The 26,092-nt window shown below is 43.1% G+C and overlaps 1 protein-coding gene across 2 annotated transcripts in view; it reads right to left on the reverse strand.

The window, feature by feature from the left end:
- Nucleotides 1-7,537: 7,537 nt before the first annotated feature.
- LOC143292382 (syntaxin-8-like) overlaps nucleotides 7,538-26,092 on the reverse strand; it is a 31,861-nt gene continuing 13,306 nt past the window's right edge. For both annotated transcript variants that reach the window (XM_076602612.1, XM_076602604.1), the window contains 5 exons: nucleotides 16,502-16,638; nucleotides 12,996-13,088; nucleotides 10,128-10,229; nucleotides 9,328-9,420; nucleotides 7,538-8,623 (listed from right to left, as the gene is read on the reverse strand). In XM_076602612.1, coding sequence (XP_076458727.1) covers nucleotides 9,344-9,420; nucleotides 10,128-10,229; nucleotides 12,996-13,088; nucleotides 16,502-16,638 — 409 coding nt within the window. In that variant the 3' untranslated portion in view covers nucleotides 7,538-8,623; nucleotides 9,328-9,343. The remainder of the gene's footprint in view (nucleotides 8,624-9,327; nucleotides 9,421-10,127; nucleotides 10,230-12,995; nucleotides 13,089-16,501; nucleotides 16,639-26,092) is intronic.

Consider the following 26,092-nt stretch of genomic DNA (forward strand, 5'->3'; position numbering starts at 1 on the left):
ACACTGAAATGTGGTCAGAAATGGGAAGACTGGGACCACACATTCGGAGAGTCACCCACGTCTTCGCTCATGACAAATAAAACAAAAAGGTTGTGACAATCCAAAAGTCACTCACACACACACACACACACACACACACACACACGTACACACACACACACACACACACACACACACGTACACACACACACACACACACACACACACGTACACACACACACACACACACACACTCACTCACACACACACACACACACACACACGCACACACACACACACACACACACACGTACACACACACACGTACACACACACACACACACACACACACACACACACAATGCGGAAGGAAGCATTGGGTGGAAACTGAGGTGGGAAGGGACGGAGGTTGTGCTTGGGAATGGAGACTGAAGGCTGAAGACTGAAAGAACGCTGGCGTCAGTTCTGTACTTCAGGTATGACCAAAGAGCTTCGATGGGGTCTCACTGACCATTGTAAGTGGGAAAAGCAGTCTCCACTCAAAAATGGATGTGCTTAGAAAATAAAGTCATTTTAATGCTTAAATGCATTATCATTCATTGAAATGCATTATCATTCATATCCTACTTCTTTCCTGCAGACACACACACACACACACACACACACACACACACACACACACACACACACGGTAGTCATTCGGATGAGACGATAAACCGAGGGTCCGCGTGCAGCATGCACTTAGCGCACGTAAAAGAATCCACGGCCACAAAAGGGTTGTCCGGGGCTGCAGAAAATTCCATTTTGATAGGAAAACAAATACACTTGCTGGAGGGGAAAAAACGTGACGTTCTCACTGTAGTGAAGCGATATAAGCTCATGCTTGTTGTTGCTCAAGTCTTATTGAACGCTGTATTGCACCTTGTTTCTTGATATTAAAAAAATGTTTAAACCAAGCGTTCTCCCTGAAAAGAGCAACCCGAAGTTTACACATGAAAATTTGGTGTGACAAATGAATAATACAATGCAATATCATTAGTGGTAGTAGTAGTAGTAGGCATCCTTCAGTCTCGGAAGACTATGGAGTTGCACTCTTGGTGTTTATTCTGGTACAGCGTCGGGTGTGGCTGGCCAGTCGTAGTAGTAGTAGTGGTGGTAGTAGCAGCAGGAGCAGCAGAGCAGCACCTGCAGCAGCAGCAGTAGTAGTATCATTTCTCATCGTTATCGTCATCCTCATCATTTTGCACAGTATCATATATCCTTAACTACAACCGCTACATTGCAACCAAACTGCAAACCATTGCAACCCATTCTTTCCACATTTGAACTGCGATGCGCGTATCCGTCGCACTACTACTGCTAATGCGCATGTGCCGACGAAAAGCCCGGATGACTGACCTAACAACTCTACGGCAGTGAAGGTTGTGGAGGTGTCAGCCCGACAATCCAGGTAGGCCTATATGGGTCCGCCTTCAGAACTAGAACCCACCTACACATGCTCCAAACACTTCACCCCCACCAACACCCTCAAACACCCCACCCAACCCGTACCCGTGTCTCCAGGTTTCGCTGCTCAGGACGGGGAGGGAGGGGGCGGGGGTAAAGGGGGGGGGGGGGGAGACCTCTCACACAGCCCAATAAATCTTAAGCCACCCGAGGGTACGAAGAGGTGTGAAGTGGGTCATACGTCAAGCCCAGGTGTGAGGAAACCTATCGAACAAGATTTGCTGTCGCTGTCAACAAACATGGCCGAAAAATCGATAGAAACTGATTTCGCTGCGGACTGGCCCGGGGAGTTTGCACACGTACACCCGACCACAGACATTCTGTTGAAAAAAAAAAAGAAAAAAAGAAAAGAAGAAGAAGAAAGTGAATACGGCAATGCTAGTTGCTTTGTGCTGTTTGTTTGCATCGAACGGTGTGCAACTTGACAGATAATGCATGGTTGTGCGTTACGTCTAAGGAAGAAGAAAAACCGGCTGGAATTCCATTGTCACGAAACGTTCTGGAATATCGAAGTCCTGTGTGTGGTCGTGAATGACAAAGCTTCGAAAGCTTTCAAGCCCTCGCAGTGTGGAGAAAAGGTTTTCGAACGTTTCGCGTTGAATAACAGCTTGGAAAAAAACAAACAACAACAAACAAACAAAAACAAACAAACAAACAAAAAACAACAACAAAAAATCCCCCCCAAAAAACACACACAAAAAACACACGACCACTGTATATTGTGAAGAGGGATTGGGACAGCAGTCCAAATCAAAGAGTTGCGAGAGAATTAGTTCTAGAGACGTAGTTTGAGCTGGTTCATAACAATAATGCAGATCGACGCACACAGCTCACAGGCAGATAGCTCATGGCGTTTACATAATTATTTCAAGTCAAAAAAAAAAAAGGTAGTTAAACATACATAAACATATCCACTGACTACACCGCACACGAACAAGCGAGTATATTCTGAAACTCGCAAAGGAGGAAGGTGGTAGAATGGTTAAGATCCTCATCTACCAATACAATGAGTCCGGCAGGGTCTGGCTTTCCCGTTCTCACCCTTTCTCCCCCAAGTTTGACTGGAAAATTAAATTGGGCGTCTGGTTATTCAGATGAGATGATAAACCGAGGTCCCGTGTGCAATACGCACTTGGCGCACTGAAAAAGAACACATGGCAACGACAGTGTTGTCCTCTGGCAAAATTCTACAAAAGAAATCCACTCTGATAGGTACACAAATATATATATATATATATATATATATAATATATATACATGCCTTCAAAGCCAGACTAAGCGCGTTGGGTTATGATGCTGGTCAGGCATCTGCCTGGCAGATGAGATTAGCGTATATGGCTTTGTCCGAACGCAGTGACGCCTCCTTGAGAAACTGAAACTGGAACACACAAACAAGCACACACGCATCCGCACACACACGACCAGCAGAAGATCAAGAAGCACATTAGTTACTTCGATGGTAGGCAGGACGAAAGAGGTGTGCTTTGGGAGACTTTTAAAGTAACCATGTGACGGAGTGAAAAGGACAGTTTGTTCCGAACAAGTCCATGACTGGAGAAATACAGCCGACCTGGTGATGTAACTTGTCTTGCATCTCGCCAGAAACAAGTCTAACCAGACACTTTGTGTGTGTGTGTGTGTGTGTGTGTGAGTGTGTTGTTGATAGAGAATCCCCTAACATTTTAACAACACCCAACGTTTTGAATACGTTTCAATTTCCAGCAGACAACCACATAATAACCCAACTGTTTGTCAACAGTATTAAAAGATGTAAGCCGATTTGCACTGCGATTTGTGGAATGTTAACTCACTCAATACGGCCAGTCCTCTCTTCTCCTCTACACAGACCCCTCGGATGTCCAGTGGGTGTCTCAATGACCCAACCTTTAGCTTCCGTTGTCAGAATTGTGGTATTCGTTGTCAACATTCACCTCTTCAGTGTAAGAGCCTTCCGCTTGTAATATTTTGATGGTGGTAATTGGGGTGAAACGCTGTTAACGTCGTCTCTTTCGCCGTTCGTATGGAGAGAGTTAAATCTGCACATTGTCAGTTAAAAAGAAACGGTGTGAGAAATGAGCAGGCCTAATTTGTACTATGGTTTGCTATAAAGTAGTTCATATAGTTCTCATGCTATTCTGGTTTTACGGTTTATGTTTACTGACAAGCATACAAATCTGCGCAGCCGTTCTTATGGTTACTATGAAGATGTCAGTGAAGCTGAATAGGAGTTAGTCGTGCATGCAGACTCAGCTCTTCTGATGCAAACATAGTGGTTTTCATATATATATAAAATAAAATAAAAAAACAACAGAAAGAAAAACAAACAAACAAACAAACAAACAAACAAACAAAAAAAAAAGCCTACTTTACGCGCTTTCACGCTGTACAGTTGCGGATTTCTATACCTCGGAATGCGGTTACGTTCTTTATTGGTTTTAAACAATACTGATTTACTTCTAGCAAAGTCTCGTTTAATCTCTTCCATCTCTTTATAGTTTACCTTTCTCGCATCTCGCAGTGTGATTAGACAGCCGTACCTCCTTACCCAGCTCTGTTTTGATTTGTTACACAACTCTCGTGAAATAACAGAAAAAGGAAACTGCTCATCGGAGAGATCTGGTTCTGATGCACGGGCAAACATTAGAATTTGCAGCATCGCCAAAAGCTCCGTGTGCCAGGTTTCAAGGTTTCAGCACGATCGATTAAGAAATAATTATGGTCACACTCCTTGGTCCATGAAAGACAAACAGACAGACAGACAGACTAACCAGCCCAAACCTATTCATCCCCTTCCGACTCCACCCCACCCCCTTCCAACACCCTCTCCTCTCTTGATAGAGCAAATGCCGCGATGAAAAGGCAAAGGCTGTTCCGCAAAACTATTTCACCCTCTTCCTCCTCTTCTTCAAACTTCCATCAATCGACCCCTAGCAAACAATGATTCCGCCGCTGAGATTGACGCTCTCCTCACGCCAAGGATGACCCGTCAACCCTCCAGTTCTGCTAAACGATCAGAAATAATTACCCTTTGACGACGACTCAGCGCGACAAGAAAATCCACACGGACGCCTGTCGAGGACACTCCAAGTCTAAACATTTGCCCAGACTGCATGGGACGGGGGAAAAAGCACTTCCAGCGAGGGAGGGATTGTTTCCCCACTCTTCATGTCCTTTCCACGGTGATTGTGGACGCACGTTTCGCATTTGGACACAAAATAACCGCTCGATAAAGCACTCAGTGGGGAAGGTTGGGACCAAACACTCTTCCCCCCGGAACGAAAAGCTTTCGTTGGCGTCTTCCACGTCTGCGCTGCTTTGAGAGGGCAGCATCCGTTGGTGAATGCGTCTCACTTCGATCTGCGAATCGGGAGCGGATGCGGGCTTGATGGAAATTCAATTAATTGGGTGATGGAGGGGGCGATGGAGGGGTGATGAAGAGTGTTGTCTGAGTGGCGCGTTTCCTGGCCAGACGTAAAGAAAACAGGTTTTTTTTTCAAAGCAGGGAGAGCAACGTTGAAGAGTTATCGACCCTGACCCTGGCATGTCTCCTGTAGCACCATCAGGATTTTTATTATTTTTTTGTTAGACTCTCTCTCTTTCTCTCCCTCCCTCCCTCACATACACTTTGAAAGGAATTGCTCCTGATCACACTTCTTATAGGTACACTAAAGAACTGATCGAAATTGGAAAAATAATATGACATGATCCCCAAACTGAATGCTGATATCCGTCACTTCATTTACTATAAATTACGAAGCATGTGGAAAATTATTAATTTTTTTTCTAATCAGCTTAATATAGCCACGAGTTTGAAACTGTCAAGGCCACTACTGTAAAAAAAAAAAAAAAAAAAAAAAAAAAATTATCAAAACATCTCCTGGCCAGCGTTTGCAGCCTCCAGGACTACATGATCGACCCAGGGTCAGTGATGGTGGTCATTGGCCTTTCGGTAGGCCTGCTTGAAGGCTTTCTTTTCACGCGGTTCGAGGTCACTGGCTTTCTCATTCAAATCAGACGTGCCCATTTTCACGAGCACGCGCGTACGTACATTGCATACTTTTTTTTTTTTTTTTTTTTTTTTTTTGATGGAGTGTGTGTTGGGAGGGGGCTAGAATGTCAATGGATGGATGTATTTCTTCGACATAAACCCCAACACGCTTGATTGATTTCTTCAACAGAAACATAATTATCCTAACACATTGATCACTGCCATCTCCCCTGGCACAGAGCTGTAACGTGGTCATCAATTCTCCTGCTGCTGATGTGTTCTTGTGGTAAAGTTATTGTGGTCATGAACTTACGGTCTGTTCAGTCACTCGAACATGTCCTCGGGATGAAACGTTTTCAAGCAAGCACGTGAGCGAGCGAGAGAGACAGAATGAAGGAAGCAAGGCAATGCGAAAAGTATATTTCTTGTGCCCCTTGGGGGCAGCGAAACATTACATACATAAATATTTTACATATACCATACAAACAATGAGTGACGTCAAAAGAACAAAAAGAAAACAAAAACAAAAGGTAAATAAGCACTGACAATATACATTAATAATTAATTCATTCTCGTCCGTTAACAACAGACGTAACTTTTAACGAAAGGAACTGCACGTAGAAGAAACAAGTGCTTTTACTTTTAACAATATTCTTTTGTTGTTTTTCTTTTCGGAAAACAATAAGTGGAATTTAATGTAGTTCGGGCGGTTTCTGCAATATCTTGGTAAATACTTTTGTCTGTCACTTTCAAAAGACGTGCACACAAATAGTGAAACTCAGCAGCAATGTCGTTTGTGGAACATTTTATCACAGATTCTTTTGTTTCTTGGTCAACTGCTGAAGCGCGAACTTATCAGGCAAAGCATTATTGGTTGTCCTAAACATTAACTGGATAACAAAATTATTTGGTAATACAATAAGCATATTGGCTAAAATTTGGCTTAAACATCCCAAATTAGTAATGCATAGTATCATTATCTATGTCTATACCAACCTTGCAAAAACTGATCTTATAAACAACATTTAACATTCTCTTTGAATCAAGTGGGATGTGCTTTAAGACTGTGCTGGTTTAACCAGAAACTACTCAATGAACGACCATATGAAACAACCATATGAACGAGCACGATATAAGCTCACGCTTGTTGTTGCTCAAGTCTTCTTAATTGAACGCTGTATTGCACCTTGTTTCTTGACATTAAAAATGTTTAAACCAAACTACTCAATCCAATATCATTCAAGATAATTATTGTGAATACATTTAAGGCATTGGTTCTGGTTTATGTTTGTGATGTATAAATTGTGGAGACATCTGTAAACAATCGAAGATTGTTTTTAAGTACCCAGGTAAGTAACAAGCTTAAACCAAAATAAAAGCATTCTGGTTTGTACAGAAAAAGACGCAGGCAGCTTACCCGAGGAAAAGCAAAATGGAAATAACTGGGCCGTTATGAGGGTTATATTGTAACATAAAAATTAAAATCGTGTTGGGAAAGGAAAAGGGGTTGCAGAACGGTATATGTGCGGTGTTTGTGTGTGTGCTCCTTTATGCCTGTGCACGTACGCCTTTGTGTAAGGGCGTGCACGCGAGAAAGATGAAAACTGACAAAATCAACACAATTGCTCAGTCGTACCTCCTCTCTCACTCACACGCAGATCAACGTCCATGAATTCAAAATAACATATTGATTCATTTAATTTCAACTGACTCTTTCAAATTCCATACAAATGAAAAGGTCACTGCGATACACAGACAGAAGTACTAAACACACAAACACCACCGCATGCCCAATTCAATATTCACAGCTTCCCAAGCACAAACCAGCCCTCTTATTGTCCCCCGCATCACAGATACAATGATTCGGAACAGGTCCGATTCGCCTTTTCCCGTGTCGCTTTCCCTTTGATCAGTGGCCTCATCAGAGTTCGACGCTTTGTCCCCTTCTGCCAATGCGCCATTCCCTTTTCGCCTATTCTCTCTCTGTCTGTCTGTCTGTCTGTCTCTAACACACACACATGCACACGCACACAATGAGGAAGGTAATTTTTGTTTGTTTGTTGGGGTTTTTTTAAACACACACACACACACACACACAAACTGAATACACAAGCGAACTGAGAACAGACGAATAGGGAACACCCAATTCAGTTACAGTTGAATAGGTGAAAATATGCAGACTGGGAATAGGCGATTCAGAAAAAATGCGAACTGGGATGACACCACTGATTCAAGGCCCTGTTTCTGCTCCACTTCCCAGTGATCAAGACAATTGCACGTGCTATCCATCCTGCCCTTCAAACCTGGGCAGGCAGTCGAAAGAAAACAGGGCTGCCACAGCCAAACTGAGCAAAAAGAAGGCAATGAAACCGAAGATCTTAGTTAAACAGGCAGAGCACCCCACTACCTCCTCCTCTCTTTCGTGCACACACACACACACATGCACATACTCACATACATGGACAACACACATATACAGCATAAAACCGCATAAATGCTGTCCCATTAAAGTTGTATGATCAAAAAGTTTATATTCATAATTTGCTCCACATTCACGTTGATGTTCAAATTCAAATACACATTTTTTTTTTCTTTACACACACAGAAACTGAAACACACATATACGATATCACACGAACACACACAAGTGTGCACAAAAGACAATACATGTTACAGAATTGCAGGAATATAAAATCAATACATGATCAATATTAAGCACATTATTCAAAATAATTGCAAAAACAGAAGAATAAAATAAAACGCACAAAATCTGCTTTCTACCACACATACACACATAGACATAAGTGTGCGCACACCCACACCCACACATACACACTCACCTGCTAACATGACAATACATATCAACGATAATGTATGTAAGGATGCATGAAAGAATGCACTTCACATAGTCCCATGCAAGGACACAGCCATGACAATATTCAATTCTTTAATTCATTTAAATAACAGACAGACCTCAAATTTATAATAAAAAAATAAAATAAAATAAAATAAAAACTACCAAAGCAAACGTGGGAAAATTGTAGAACCATTGCAAGTAAAAAAAATAAATAAATAAAGATTGATAACGTTGGCACCGTATACACTGATCTGCCGCAACAAGACTGCCTTCTTTGTTGTTGGTCCTGGATCCTGGAACACACACACACACACACACACACACACACACACAGGTCCACATACACACATGATGAATATACAATACAGTCATGAAATGCAACAGTGTCTTTCAGTCACAGACCTCTACCTTCTTTTCTCCAGAAAACATTCAGTGACAGATCTACACAGTTTAAAATCAGAATCATGCAGAGCTGTGTAACAAATCTTTGTTTGTGAACACACACACACACGGACGTTCACATGCACACACACAGTCACATGCATCACACTACCTCTCTCTCTCTCTCTATATATATATATAGTGTGTTGGGTCTATGTGTAGGTCAGGCATCTGCTTCATTTTTGCTCAAAAGGCGCATGTACAGATCAGTGTATGGACCAGTGTTCACGCTTTGACGCCTCCTTGAAACTGAAACTTGTGCATACTCAATATCAGTTTAGTTTTGTTGGAAATTGTTTCTGTTTTTTTCCCCCATGCAATATCACGTTTGTGTGCATATGTAGACTTTTTTTTTTAAAGTCAAGAAACAACTAATGCCGAGCAAAAGAGAGCTGTTAAATCTGGCACAGTTCACAAGGCATGACCAGCAGGTTAGGTTTATGCAAATATGAGCTGCATTTTTCTTTCCTTCTTTGTTTTACACAGCAGATGTAGTGTAGCATATATGGATCAGTTCACATGCTTGGACACCTTCAAACTGAAACACACAACTCACCTTGGCTGTCTCCCCATCACGGTTTCCCATGGTACGGAACGGCCACAATGACGATGATGGCAACGAAGAGCAAAATGATGACAATGTAGTAACCTGTCAACAGTTGATTTGAACAAATGATTTATTGTTCTGTAAAGTTTTCTTCTTTCCACTCTTTTTTTTTTTCTATGTATCATCATTGTTAATGTATATGTGTATGTCTGTCATGAAAAAAATTGGAGTACAATGTTTGGAGAAAAACATATACTGTTCGGTAAAATCGCCCATAGTCAAGTCTTTAAAACACACTTGCCACAGTCTATAACGTTAGCAAAAGATCTTCAGTATCACACTCAAAAAAACCCCAAAAAAACTCCACTATTTTTCTTTATAGGAACATAAGTTATAAATAAATAAATAACAGCACTTCTAACTTTTATTGACAGAATGCCACTTTCAACGTTTTGTTACTTTTAGTTCCACATAACTTCAAGTGTTGGCTTGGGTGTACTGTACATGTACATAACTCATAAAAGTGTGGAAGCTATTCGTATTTTTTCTTCACATCAATAATTCTTCGTGTTCGTTTTCTTGTTTGTTTTGTTTTTGGGTTTTTTTTTTTGTTTTTTTGTTTGTTGTTTTTTTTCCCCAAATAAGGTAGTCTTCGAGAGAGCGTGACTGATTTTAGTTTGAATGTGTTTGATGTTCTTCGATTCATCTGCCTTGACTGACTCGGCTCGACTGCCGTTTAATCCTTGACATGGGCGCCAGAAGCTTAAAAAAGAAGAAAAAGAAAAACAAGGAAAGAAAAAAGAACTGACCGCAGGTGTTGGACTTTCGGTCAACGATGCTGATGTGACGGGTCTCACGCTGTATCCGGTTGCCCACATTGTCCACGTGATCAGTGATGTCATCAATCAGCTCTGCAAAAAAAAAAAAAAAAAAAAAAAAAAAAAAAAATCATGACAACTGAAAGCTGTGATGCAAATTAATTGCTTTTACTTTACCGGGCACGGATGGAGGGTGAGGTGGTTAGGGGAACAGGCAATTTCAATGTTTGAATGTTAAAAAAAAAAAAAAGGAAAAAAAAATCCCACATGCATCGGTTCTTATTCCGTTTGGGGGAAAACGTTAAATGAAAATAGAATGGTGTAACACACAGCGCACTCGCACTCACACACCGTTTACACTAGCGCACGGCTGCTTGAACATAATATCAATATAGTGCTCTCTCTCTCTCTCTCTTTCACACCTCCGACCCCTACCCCCCACACACGAAGATAAAATGCGGTGTTGTGTGGATGTTGTATTCTCTCTCTCTCTCTGCATCATTGCATTCCAAACAGTCATGAAAAAAATAAAAACAACAAAATTCGCTGTTGTACAACAAAACAAATCGCAAAACTCCATCAACTGTCTTCTTCTCTTTCTCTTCCTCCTTCTCCTCCTCACATCCGAATCTCAGCTGTTGCTCGTTTGTGCTTGCCGTTTACACTAAGGGTCGTTTTGTAGATGATGCTTTTATCACTCGCCTCATGCGGCGCTTTTGTATGATCACTTTTTAATCACCTCTCCCATTTGGCAACCAAAAATACCCCCACCCCCTAACCGCAAATAAGCACCCTGATAAAAATGTTATAAACAATAACAATAATGATAATTGATAAACTTAATAAAAAAAAAGATAATGTTGATAAAGATAACAAGAAGGAGGAGGAGGAGGAGGAGAAAACAAAACTCAAAATGTGTTTGACATGGCACACGTGAGAACATAAAAGTCAGTGAACTTTCCTTTCTGATATCACAAAAGAGAAGGACGTAGTATTGAGTGCAAAGACGATTAGGGGGCTACTACAACTGAAGAAGTATATTTCTTTTGAAAATGCTAATACCCTTTTTTCTTTCAGATATTTTATTGTCACATCTTGCCTTTTTTGTTGTTGTTAGTGTTTTGTTTTGTTTCGTTGTCCTATTCCGTCTTGTTGTTGTTGTCGTCGTTGTTTTTAATGATGCTGTCAGTCTTGTTTTTCGCTGGTCTGGTTATCATTTTATTGTAGTTTACTGAGGCGACTTTTTACAGCTGGTTTGTCATTGCTGCTACTGCTTTCATCGTTAATGTTTTAACCTCCATTTTTCATCAGGTTCTAAGGTTTTTCGTGTTCAGTAACCATTCCCACTGTTGGATTTTGACTGTATAATAATAATAATGATAATTATAATAATAATATAATAATAGTAATAGTTATAATGATAATAATAATATAGTAGTATTAGTAATAGTAGTAGTAGTGGCAGTAGTAGAAGTAGTCTAGTAGTATATTACTATCATCATCATTATTAAAGATATTCGAAGGATAAATAAGGAAGGACACCTCTGAAGGGCTAACATCCTACTACTACAACTGCTATTGTTGCTGTTGTTTACGATAATGATGGTAAGTACTCCTACTATCAAAACCCATCTTCATCCTTGCACATTCACAACGTCCATAACGACCCCTCAAATCCCTGATTTCACTGGTTTAAATCTGGGTCCAATAAACTTCTGAGGACTGTCGATCATTCTCTACGCAACAGCGTGCAGACAGACTGACTTGATCCTCGAGTAAAGGAAGGCTTGTGGGGTGGGTGGAGGAGTTGGGGCTGGGGGGTGATGATAAAGAAAAGAAAAGATAGCTCGCATGTTGTAACACAGCTGCAAGCCTTTAACCTAAAGCCCGGTCACTGCCACCCCCTTCAAGCGCGTGCGCGAACGTACACTCGTGACTGGGCGTCTGCGCGTGCTATGCTCATTAGGGGCGATTACTCTGCTCGCCTTTTTCCGCAGGTGAGCTTCCGGTGATGGTGGCGTCGGCTTCGGGGGCTTTACTACGGGCGTGAAGCAGCTTGCTTTTAATGCCATCCAGGTTGGTGATCTGGCTGGCTGTGTTGCTTTGGTGCACACAGAGAGAGAGAGAGTGGGAGGGAGGGAAAGAGAGCTAGAGATAGGAGATATATATGAGAGAGAGAGGTGGGGGAGAGATACACACAAAGATGGGAAGAGTGTGGGTGAGAGATAGGGGCAGGAATACAATGAGAGAGAGAGAAAGAGAGAGAGAGAGGCGGGGTTGTGAGGGTGTGTGTGGGGGGGGAGAAAAAAAGGGTGTGGGAGGAGTGAGAAAATGGTATGGTTTGACTGTTGTTTTGGAGTGTTTTCGGTGTGTTGGGGTGTGAACGGAGAGATAGAGGTCACAGAGAGAGAGCGAGCGAGAAAGAGATGGACGGACAGACAGACTGGGTGGACTGGGTGAGAAGATGGCACAGTTTGAGCCAACTGTTGTTTCTGGAGGGTGTACTGGGTGTATTCGGGGTGTAGACCGAGCTCTGACCTTATTAGGGTCATCATTGCACGCCTCTCCTCCACTAACCCGCCACCACCAACACACAGACACACACATACGTGTGCGTATGTGAGTGCGCGCACTTAAGCACGTACACACACAACCAGATACACACGGTGGTGTGCGCACGCACACGCACGCACGCACGCACCCACCCACACACACACACACACACATTCACACAGACTTAAACAAAAAGGAAAACAATTTTCCATTTTTAATGGAAAACAATACTGTGCTCACACATATGCACACACACAAACACACACATACACATAAACACACACACACACACACAGGTCTACAAACCATTCTGTAGATCCACTTCGTTGCCAATGTCAATTGCCATCTGTTTCTGGCGTCCTATCACCTTGGAGAGTTCCTCCAACCCCTGATCCTGGGCTGCAGACACAAAACACCACGTGCACTTGTTAGGTCTTGTCTACTATTGGTCTAAGACACATGGATTTAGAGAAAAAAAAAAGATTATCAAACATCTTGACCTAGCAAGATACAAATTTCAGTGTGTGGGTAGGGAGAGATGGGTTGTGGGGGGTGGGTGTATGTGTATGAGTCAGTGTGTGTGTGTGTGTGTGTGTGTGTGTGTGTGTGTGTGTGTGTGTGTGTGTGTGTGTGCGCGTGCGCGCGCACGCATGTTTGTGTGTGTATGAGTGTGTGTTTGTGCGTGCGTGCGTGTATATGTGCGCATTTGTGTGTGTACGTGTCTGTGTTCATGTGTGTGTGTGTGTGTGTGCACTGTGTGAATGTGGTGTGCTGGAGGAAGAGGGGGGGGGGGGTGTCGATCACGGCAATAAAAGCCAGGAAATCTCTCGGGTGCCCTGCCAATCCAAACAGTGACGGGTGTCTGTTATGTAACGAGAAGACTTGTGTTTCTGTCGGAAAGCGTATCTATTTACTGTCACAATGGATTTTTCTACAGAACTTTGCCAAGGGAAATCCTTTTATTGCCGTGGGTTCTTTTGGTTGTTGTTGTTTTTTTTAATACGTGCACTGAGTGCATGCTGCACCCGTGATCTTGGTTCATCGTCTTATACGAAAGAGTAGCACCAAGACCACCACTCAAGATCTAGTGGAGGGAGGCCTGGGAATGGGGGTGGAGGAGGAAGTATAATCAACGTGTATGGGACCCGGAGACGCTTGCTTCCTAGTACTAAGCAGGGCGCTCTAATGCACTAAATATATAAATTCTGTGTCTGTAAACCTTTGGCTGAATTAAAAAAAAAAAAAATGTTGGGGAAAAGGGAAAATTAAAATAAAAAAAAAACGTAGGGCGCACTAAACCACCTCTCCACTTGTCCCTACTGTCACCTTCATCTTCCGTCTTTTATTCCACTCTGGGCATAGCTCCCCATCTACCCTAGCTGAGACAGAGAGGGCCTTTGCTTGTTAACTTGGCTTTATTAAAAAAAAAAAAAAAAAAAAACCCAACAAAACAACAACAACAACAACAAAAACACGTCAGCTGGTTTGAAAGCACAAGACTAACACTCTGAAAAAAAAAACGACCAGGTCGTTAATCTCAACTCTGCATTGTTTTCATTCTCTGATGTAAAATACTGGCATGCGCTTGCACAAAAGACTCCCACATCGTAATCTTTCCTTCTCCACGACAAGAAATAATTTTCTTTCCCCCACAAAAGGATATCTGGCCTCCTGGTGAAAATGCGGCATAAAAGCACCAAAGCGCTAAGAGAGAGAGAGAGAGAGAATGGAGACTAAAAAAAAAAAAAAAAAAAAGGTGAGATTGGTAGCGGAAAGTGGGAGGCAGCAGGAGGGGCCCCCATGCTGGAAAGACCTCAGTTTCCAAGCTTTCTCCGACTGGTGGCCACTGTCATCGTCGTCCAATCAGGAATCGCTGAACAGAGCGCAGAGCGACTGCAGTATATAAATAAATAAACATTATATTCCCCGAAACCGTCAATGCCCAAGACATGTTTTTACACTGCTGTCAGTCACACCAGACACAGCTAATTGCTTCTGATTCAGGATTTCCAATTCCACGTAGTCAGCAGTCATCCTCCTCTCTGGAGGTGACAAAGAGTATTTCTAATTCCACGCAGTCAGCAAAGACACCCCCCTACCCCCGACCCACACCTATACAGATGACGACAGCTAAAGCCATGTGCCGTTCCCCTGGCCCCAATAACCAAGCAACCCGCCCCCCTCCAAACCCCTCACCCCACGCCCATGCCAACACGGTCCACGTGCAATGCCCGCCAGACAAGAGCCGTCACAAAGCAGCCAATTACTCCCTCATCCAGATCCCCCTAACCCCGTGCTTAAGGACCCGAGGACCCCCCAGCGATGACCTCTGGTCACCCACACCTTCCCATTTACACGGCCTCGGCCCCTCCGAGCAAGCTCCCACACCACACTTCCTTCCTTCCCCCCAATCCACCTCCACCCACACCCACCCAGCTCTCTCTGAGAAATCTAATTAAGGCTCAGGAGCTGCCAACTCAATTCCAGGACTTCTAACCGCTGTTTGAGGTGGGGGTTATTGTCTCTAAGTGGCCATTGCTGACTGCCCATTCGGTCTGCCAGCTAATATTGCCGCGGCTTCTGAAGGAATCAAAGAGAAATGGAGAGAAAAAAGAGAGAGCAAGGAGGGTTGGGGATAGGGGGTGGGGGTGGGGGTTGGATGCCGACTAGACCAGTCATAGAGCGCTGTGAGCGATTGTCTGAGGAGCTTTCATGTGGCTGACGCTTTGGTCAATTACGAACAGATTGGATTCTGGGAGCTTGGGGACTCTGACCTCCAGGGGCTATCGCCCTGTATTGTACTGTACTGTACTGTGCAGTGTTGTGATGTGCTGTACTGTACTGTACTGTACTGTGCTGTGCTGTATTGTTGTACTGTATTGTACAGGGGGCTGCTCGCTTGTCACTGCCTATACCTCCCGCAAACGACGACGACGGGTACTTCTAAATATACTGAATAGCTATTTCTGCGGCTGACACTGTCGGATATGGATTATTGTTTGCCAACTTATCTGCCACTTCTGTGAACGTTAACCTCTCTCTCTCTCTCTTCCTCGCACACACACACACACACACACACACACACACACACACACACGCACGCACTCTTAATCCATTTTCAACCCACGTCCCACTCACCCCACACACAATCCCACATAAAGCCATACCCGTCACCCACAACACCTCAGCTCTCTACGCAACCCCACCTCTTTTTTTCTTCTGTCCAATATTAGTCAAAAGACTTAAAACTCTCTCTCTCTCTCTCTCTCTCTCTCTCTATATATATATATATATATATATATATATATATATATATATATCACACACACACACCACCTCCATCTAAACCCATCTCTGACCCTCTGGCCTCAGTCACTCCACCCCACCCCCCTATCAACCCGCCAACCCACACAAACACCCACCCATACATAGACAAAACTAATATACATGTGTGCGTGCGCAAGACTGAGTCCTGACTGAATGACACACGAAACGAATGATGAGCACCGCAAAGTGCAGCTCTACCCAGGTAAGCAGACCTTCGAATAACCCAATGCGCTGGTCAGGATCTTAAGAGCTTCACCCAGGTTAGTGTTAAACTAAAACAGGTTAGTGTTAAACTAAAACTGTTAAACTAAAACAGTAGCTTAAAATCAAATAAAATAACGAAAGAAAATACACTGATGAGTTTAAAACACACACACACACACACACACACACACACACACACACACACACAAGTGACAGGTACACAGACGACATAATACATATGTTTGATGTAAAACACGAGCACTAAATCCACAGACGCTTACCTTGCAGCACCTCTTGCTGCTGACGCTGCAGGTCCGAACTGGACACGCCCTGGAACTCGTCGGGCTCCGCCCCCCAGGGGTCCCCCCCTCCCACTGCCCCGCTGTACGGGCCGCCGGGGGCTCCCAGCAGTGACTGTCTGCAAGGGGGAAACAGGGAATGATCAGAATAATAATAATAATAATAATAATAATAATAATAATAATCAGAATAACTTTATATATAACATCATATATAAATCAATCAATGAGACTCCTTGAAGAGGAGAACGGGTTTTTTTTTTTTTTATAGGAAACGTCGACAAAGCGCGAATTCTTTGTGAAGTCGTCTTGTTCGTGTTTGGGATAAACGGCCATTCGGTTCCGGCACGTATGATTTGAACAATGCTGGATATTATGCATGTTGCTATTCCGGGGTTTTTTTTCCTCTTTTTTTTTTTTTTTTTTTTTGTATTAAAAAAATATATATATATTCCTCCAAATGCATCTCTTAACCGATCAGTTCGGATAGTCACCATAATACATTGACTGTGAAGCACGATACCAAATGTGTTTCACATTCTGTATTTGTTATATGAAATATGTAACATTTTCATGTACCTCCACGGGGTTTCCAGAAACAAACGTCTTGTATTGTCAATGAATGATAAACAGAACAAGACAGTGGACGAGAAGAAACAACAACACCACTCCTATTACTAGTACTACTTCTAATAATTTTTTTTTTTCCTTTTAAATAGTGGGGTGGTCGGGGATTGTGGAGGAGGATGCGAACCTTCCAACCATAGCGACTGGGGCCACTTGAATTATCCTTTGAAAGTGCGAGAGACATGTGGTACGCCTGATCTGACTCGAGTTGCGTCCCCTGTAATGGCAGTGACTGAACATACCCCACATTGAGCGAAGAAACCGTTATAATTCAGTGATGTTTCATTGAAGAAAGACTTTACAATAATGCAGAAGAAGAAGAAGAATTGAGACCCCCACTCTCCCCTCCCACGGTAAATGATATTAAGAAACCGTTGCAATTCAGAAGCGCCGCGCTTTCCCCGGGGAGAGCAGACCGAATTTCACACAGAAGCTTTTAAAAAACAAAAAAACAAAATAACAAAACAAAAACAAACAAAAAATGATTAACTAAAAAAAAAAAAAATAAAAAAACACCACAAAAGTATTAAATTCAATACGAGTCATTACCCGGATACTATCTAAAGTGTTTAATGAGTGTGCACATGAAAAAGGCAGGATGTTATCTATTAGAGATTAGTCATCTGTGCTACTGTATAAGACAACTGACCGAGGTAAGTCTGGAACTGATAAGAGTTAATGATTCATAACGGAGTTTGAATGAAAACAACACAATCGGAAGGATAAATATTTCAGTCTGTTCGTTCTTTCAGAAAGACAGCTCCCGAAGAAGGACCTTGGGCAGAAACGTTGATACATTTCATCGAAGTGACTTTTGTTTCAAAACCCACATTCTAAAAATCATTTTTCTCAGCTTTGTAGATTAAGTGGTCGTCTTTTGTTTTATCACAGTATTTTTCCGATTTTTAATTTTTTTTTTTTTGTGGAATGTTACACATGTTATTCTAATGTTTTGCTCTGTGTGTGTGTGTGTGTGTGTGTGTGTGTGTGTGTGTGACTGAATATTCCACAAAGAATGTTTCTGGGTCCCGGAACGAAGCGCTGCGAGGCACTGACAGCTATCTGCACCACAGCCCCAAACACACTGAAGCCGTGACCCCATTCCAGACTCACCTCAATCATCACGCACGGTTACACCTATGGCCAACACCCAATATACAATGTATATAAACAACACCCACATAGCAACGCACTTTCATTTCGCACGCGCGCGTGTGAGCGAGAGAGAGAGAGAGACAGACAGACAGACAGACATATGCAACAAAAGAGTGTACACTCGAGTGTGCGCTCAACCTGCTAAACGTTTTCTTCTTCTTCTTTGTTCGTGGGCTGCAACTCCTACGTTCACTCGTATATACACGAGTGGGCTTTTACGTGTATGACCGTTTTTACCCCGCCATGTTGGCAGCCATACTCCGCTTTCGGAGGTGTGCATGCTGGGTATGTACTTGTTTCCATAACCCACCGAACGCTGACATGGATTACAGGATCTTTAACGTGCGTATTTGATCTTTTGCTTGCGTATACACACGAAGGGGGTTCAGGCACTAGCAGGTCTGCACATACGTTGACCTGGGAGATCGGAAAAATCTCCACCCTTTACCCACCAGGCGCCGTCACCGAGATTCGAACCCGGGACCCTCAGATTGAAAGTCCAACGCTTTAACCATTCGGCTATTGCGCCCGTCACTAAACGTTTTCAAATTGTGTCATCTGTGATGAGAGCTTTGATGAAAACTTTCACTGTATATTATATGATATTACTTAGGAATGAAGAGCTGGCTTCCATTTCACTCTTGACAGTTAGCAGTGCCAGCAACTGCTGAGTTCAGACTTTCTGCCACTCCCATAAAAAAACAACAAAACTGGTATAAGATTTTTTTTTTTAATTCCTCGTGAAGCATTTGCTGACATAGCATTCTGTGCATTATTCGCTACTTTTCTTTTAAAGGTCAGGGCTTAGACGCATATTTATTCAGTGTGCTGCCGAGCAAAATCATAATGGTTTTGGAACGGCTCTGCAAAATCACGTCACGTGATACCATGGCAGTTCTACATGTGGATATTGTGAAGTTACCGCATGTCCCTTGGTGGGGGTGGTCCTGTGTGAGTTCGAGTGTAATGTGAAAATGTATGACGCAGTTTCACCTTTAGTTAGTGGTTAGGTTGGGGAGGGGGGCGGAGGACAGGGGGGGCGGAGGACAGGGGGTGGGGGTGGGGGTGGGGTTGGCCGGGAAACAGGAAGATGGCGGCAACTAAGGTTTCTGGCGTTTAACAGATTCTCCTGAACTGTGGCGTGATTTTTTTTGTGGGCTGCCCTGCGGAATATCCTGTCTGAACCTCCACCCATGTCTTGTGGCTGAACAGTCTAGTGGCCAGCCGATCTTCCCCCTCCCCTTACTTAACTAAGCTTTCGCCCGTCCCGCATCACGACAAGCAAAGACCGCGAGCTTGAGACAAGAGTGAGAGGCAAGAATTTGCCACCCCTATTTGGGCCCTGTCAGCTTTTTCCACAAGACACAGCCGTGAAAATGTCACACGAGCTTTCCGTGCCACCAAATGCCTCCATTCTTTTTCTCTTCTTTTTTTCTCCCCCCCCCCCCCCCTCCCCTGTTTGGCCTCTGTCACTCCAGTGTCCTCTAACCATCGGGCAAGGGGGAGGACATTCCAACGCCGGACCAGCGTTGGTTTAGCTAATCTGCCTGTTTGCCCGAAGTATCAGCCCTTCGCGCCCAGTGTTGGTTCTCATCGCGGGCGAAATTACACGCCGCTGATACACTCCGTCGCACGTCTCTTGATCAAACAAGGACCCCGGGATGCTAGCTTCTCAGCGGTGGTGCGATTTCCTCTCCCATATATAAAGGGGACTGTGCGTGGTGGCCAGTGGAGAAAGAGAGAGAGTTGAGAAGGGAAAAAAAAACTGTCTTGACAAGTTTGGAATTGTCCAACAAGTTTATTCCACCCCCACAAAAAAAAAAAAAAAAAAAAAAAATCGGAATGGTGTAATGTGTAAATGTCAGCCCGTCCTGTGCAACTCGTTGGAGAACTTAACACGCTGCACCATCCTACCCTACCACACACCCCTGCCCCTTCTTTGAGCGAGTCTGTTTTGTTTTTTTGTTTTTTTTAAAGAGTTTTGGGGAGATTTTCGACATTTCTACCCCTTTCATTTGAAAACAAAAATACACACATTTGTGTACGCAGCTTCACAGACATCTATCTATCTATCTGCACATACATATATATGGCAGGGAGGGGCTGGGTTTATTGGAAAAAAAAAAATGAAGTCACAAATACAATGGTCTTACACAAGTTACAGCATGGCAAATTCACATTTTGAAATGCTACGACGGAGCGACAGCGTGTTTTGTTCCAACTGATTTCACTGACCCAAAAAGAAATAATCATAACTACGTAAAATCAGTAAAAGAACTAAAGGATTCAAAAAAAAAAAAAAACACAACCCCCCCCTCCCCCCCCCCCCCCAACAAAAAAAAAGGGGGGGGGGGGGAGGAATCATTGAAAAAGTTGTAGCGGAAAATAGTGAACTTTACTTGTAGACTCTCTCTCTCTCTCTCTCTCTCCTGCAGATAAGTCTGAATTTGCTATGTCGCAAAGAAAGAACAAGACGGAATATTGCCCAAGGAGAGTCCACATAAACTTACTGAACAATTACCTCGGTCACAAAGATCTCTCTCTCTCTCTCTCTCTCTCTCTCTCTCTCTGTGTGTGTGTGTGTGTGTGTGTGTGTGTGTGTGTGTGTGTGTGTGTGTGTTTTGTTCCACAAAATTACTCATGTCCTCTCTTTCATATTGCACGTTAAACACTTTAAAAAATGTATGTATGTATGTATAACTTTTCAGAGATGCATAGTGATACATATCTAAATCTTCTCCTTTTCTATATAAACCTGGAGATATTCTTCACATTCAGCCATGATGAATGTGACCATGATCAAATAAATTGCTGGTTAGTCAGCCACCAGTCGCTGACACCTTTTTCTTCAAATAAAGTTCACTTTTGTTATGTTTTAGTATTTTCTCTTCGTTTAGTTATTCATCTATTCTACTGTTTTGTTGTATGAAAAAACAAAACTGATGCATTCACCCATGCCATAAAGACCCGATTGCAACTGACATTATCAATGTGTCGAAGTCTTTGAAAGAGCCTTTCAGCCTCTGTACGAAAGCAAATGACCTGATGTCTTAGTAGACTGGCTGAACATTCCAAGCAAACCATCAAGAACAAATGCAGTTTCAGTTTCTCAAGAAGGCACCCCTGCGTTCAGACAAACCCATATACCCAACACCACATCTGCTAAGCAGATGCCTGACAGCAGCATAACCCAACGCGCTTAGTCAGGCCTTGAGCGCATGCATGAATACATTTATGTGCCTATTATCAGAGTGGATTGTTCTCTTGTGGGGTTCTTTTTCGGTGCGCCAAGTACGTGCTGTACACCGTACCTCGGATATCGGGATATCGTCTCATCCGAATGACAAAACGCTTAGTTAAATTTTCCAGTCAAACTTGGGATAAAGGGTGAGAAGGAAAAATGGCGATGCGTGCTCGAATAAAAGTCACGATTACTGTTGCGTTCTTCCCAGCACCCCCCCCCCCCCCCTCCTCCCCCCACCTTCCCCCGCCCCACCTGTCATCTCTTTCCTGTTGCCCCATGAATCTCTGCAATATGTTAAAGCCCAAGCATACGTGCCCTGTGGGGAAAAAAACAAAAAAACGACGCAAGACAAGACGTTAAGGCATACAAATGATTGTCACGAAATTATAAGAACAAGAGAGACACGTCAAAAATACGCGGTGCATGCGACAGCATGTGTATACTGTATCGACGTCCTCTGTAATGAAAACTCTGCGAACGTATGTCCTTAAAATGAAAGCTCAATCCCTTCCTGGCATTTCAATCAACACTGTCAATACTCCGAAGTCCCGAACCAGCGTTTCCACCATTATCTAACCGTATCGCCCAGGCCTTCTTCCGTTTCGAACGTATTTATCACGTACACACGATCCGTAGATGTCGAGTGTTTGATTCCCAGCTCGTGCAAAGCCATATTCACCGCGGGGTACCTATTCGGCCGCGCAGAGAAAAGACAGCGGAGAAGAGATTCGACAAACACGTTGACGGATACAGTCGTCCAGGGCCCGCCACACCAGGAATTGTGTCCGAAGGCTTACAAGGTTACCCGAGAAGCCCGAACGGCGTTTTTTGTCGCCAAATACACGCAGCCAATCAGGGGGCAGAACGCTAATCAGAAATGGATACAACCACGGGATTGCCCGCGCAGCAAACATCGGATTGAAGGGAACAAATCACAAATTCAATATCTGTCCGCTTGCCACGCGGGAGGCGAAATCTCGGCACTCGAGTTTCCACACGTATTTGGTCACCATCAAATGAACTTCGGGGAAGGGGGATGTAGAGGTGAGGGATGGGATAAGGGTGGGGTGGGAGGACGGAGGAAGGTTGCAATCCTCCACCCCTCCTTCTAGGCAAATTGCAAGCCACGGGAACGGGGCGGGTAAATATCTTTCCATTGCTTCGGTTTATTGGACTGATCCTGTTTGCTTGTACTGGAGAGGTACGAGTACCGTGTTTTTTTGGGGGGGGGTTTGTTTGTTTGTTTTTTTGTTGTTTTTGTTTGTTTTGTTTGTTTTTTTTTGGGGGGGGGGTCCACTTCTCGTAGAACACAGATTGGCCTGGGGACAGCAGGGGGTGGAGGCACTGGTACGTGTGTATCCTCGCGGACACTCATTGTACTTCAACAGAAACCTATATAGAGCAGATCAGTTCTGCTGATGACAGCTGATGACACCACAGAAATGAAAGGAAAAGCCAGGATGGATGGGACGGGGGTTGGGGTGGGGGGTCGAAAGTCATTTTCCATCACTTCCTATTCCATGGAAAGTTTTGGAAAGTCTGAGGAACATAAATGGTGTATGTGCTGTGCCATGAAATAATGTTTTTCAAAGTGGTGAACCCGAGATATCCCTGTGAATCCATCTGCCAGCTGAAACGAAGCATATTTCACACCATGTTACCCAGCCAAAAACTCCCCCAAAGAAGTGAATAAACTCAGTTCTAAACCTCGCGGAAATTCTCAATCCTAAAAAGAAAGACAGATTATTAAAAACTTCTGAGCTGCAAATCAGGGCATTCGTTTCACAGGTCCTTGTTTTTGAAATTTCACAGGTCAGAAAAGATGCCTGATCAAGTATTTGCTGACAGCTGGAACTAAAACCACTTGTCGGTTTCCAAGTCTTCTTTTTATTGTCACTCTTGTGGGCAAAACTTCAAATGAAGTTTTGGGAGATTAAGGAGAGGGAAAAGGTGGCTGATTGGTGTTTTCAAGAAATCAGTCCACAACTGTTTGCAAAGTTGTTCCATTGGCTCAATCAACTGGAAAATAATACACTGGTTCAGGAGTAAAGATACCACGACTGTTATTCCATGTTCTATGAGACTAGCTGGTTTGACGAATACATATCTACCAGTGAAAGAAAAAAGTTCCCCCACCTTTCAATATAGATCTATTAAGAGCTACAAAATGCAGTTTTGAAACTCCTCATTCTTTGGAAGGGAGACCACTGATGACTATTATGTTCAAATTTTGACATACATACTGGAATGTTGGTTTGTCACCATTTCTGCACTGACTAGATGGGGGAAAAGAGTGTAACGAAGATAAAAAGAAATGTGGTGCAGAATGGTTCAAAAAGAATTGAAAGAGAATGGCTATATCTCACAGAAAGCAGTTAAGACAGCACAATACAGGCAGAAGTTGAGACCTAGTGGCAGGAAGAGGAGTTTGAATTATACTCCCTGTTTGGTGATGTCAAACTGATGCAAACTAGTCTTGTTGATTTGGGCAAAACGACAGGCCTAGTTTGCATGAGTTTGACATGGTAAAGTATATGACACCAAATGACATGGTAAAGTATATGACACCAAATGTATGTGTCACAGAGCATGAAGAGGATTAACATTACTAGCTTCTGCACTACCATCCCCCACTGAGGGCAACTCACAACTTTAAATCATTGGGAAGTGGACAAGCCAGCACTGGGGTTCTACTCAATAATCTACCCATGAACTCATCTGGCATGCTTGCTCATTCCTTCTCATCCACCTTCCAAATCTTGTCAGTAGCATTACTTTCATACCCCTCATCTGGCTTCCCCATTCCCAGCCACACATGGGTTCAGCTTAGGTCTTTCCCAGTATTTTGCAATAATTAAAGTCAAGCTGCCATCAAGCCATCAAATACAGGAGACCACCACTGCTCACTGCTGCTGAATCACTTTGGATGTGATCAAACATGCCTGTTCTCTTTCTGATTCAGTGTAAGCAGGACGCTACCTTGTACATGTCTGCTGACAAACAATTAACTGCAGGGCCAGACTGAATGAATGTGTCCGACCTTCGACCCCTACCCTACCACTCAGAAAGAAGAGGTAAGACAATGCATTTCTTTTGTTTTGTTTTTCATCTTGTGCGCCAGGTTGTATTTTTACACTAAGAAACTGGATATCTTATGAATCACAGTCACGCAGAGTACTTTCACCCCTGATAAACCCTACATGCCAGTACTGCTTAACGCTTTCTGTCAACTTGGACAGTGGAGAATGAAAGCTAGGGGGCTATATCTCCAGTCAATTCCAGAAAGGTGTATCATATTCTCAAGGTTTACATTGACCATTTATTTCAAAACTTTGAAGCAGCATGAAATAAATGTGACAGAATCAATTTCCTTCAGAGGTGTGTGTGTGTGTGTGTGTGTGTGTGTGTGTGTGTGTGTGTGTGTGTGTGTGTGTGTGTCCGTGTGTCTGTGAGTGTCTGTGTGTCCACATCTGTGTTTCATCTGGACCAAAAAAATCTAAATTTAGCACCATTCTTCAGCCAGAATACATCCCTTTAACCTGCACACCCATACTGAAGTGATTATATGTTCAACCTAAAAATAAGATTTTTTTTCTTCGGTTCCTCATGACAAAAAACCTTGGCTTCAGCACAAAACTCTGTCAGAGTGATGCCAACACACACACACACACACACTCTCTCTCTCTCTCTCTCTCTCTCTCTGGGGTTTGATCTGGTACAGTATATGACACCAAAATATAATTTGTTTTGAGTTGCTTGTTCCACCACTCTTGTTCGAATGCAGTTTAGAATTATAAAGCCTATTTCAGTATTTGGCATATTCACATTTTAGACATACTGATTTTGCTTTTTGAAAATGCACACATATGCAATATTCTCACAATGAATTAATAAATAAGTTTAAAATGATCATGCATAGACAGTATGTCACTCTGCAGAGACATTTTTCTCTACCCATGAAGGTACATTCTCAAAGCCATCTCTCTCTCTTTGGTTTGGTTGATAATATGTGTGTGTGTGTGTGTGTGTGTGTGTGTGTGTGTGTGTGTGTGTGTGTGTGTGTAACACAAGTAACCATATGTATACAGGTCAGTGTCTATACAGGTCGATGACATTACATTAGAAGAGTAAAAAAAAACACCCAACTAATAATAACACATATGTGCACACAAAGTGCATTCATTCATAAGTACAATGGTTAGAGTTTGGTGATGGAGGGGAGAAGTGAGGAGGGGGGGGAGAGAGAGAGAGAGAGAGAGAGAGAGAGAGAGAGAGCAACTGCAGTTATGCATGCAAATCTTGGGGGCTTAAAACTATGAGATGGAGTCAGGGTGGGTGGATCTTTGGACCAGGACAGATCTGAAAGAGTTTGATGTAAGTCTGGGTGTTTCATTCCTCTCACCCATAAACATAAATAAACCTCTTAACATTTTTCACACTTACAGTTACACAAACCCAACGGTGATAAAACTCAATGCTGACAATCACTGTTCACCGCCACACCCACGAGTTTGATGGTCCAAGGGCAATAACCATGATAATACAGT

Source organism: Babylonia areolata, chromosome 1 (assembly GCF_041734735.1).
Source record: "Babylonia areolata isolate BAREFJ2019XMU chromosome 1, ASM4173473v1, whole genome shotgun sequence".
NCBI classification, from domain to species: domain Eukaryota; kingdom Metazoa; phylum Mollusca; class Gastropoda; order Neogastropoda; family Buccinidae; genus Babylonia; species Babylonia areolata.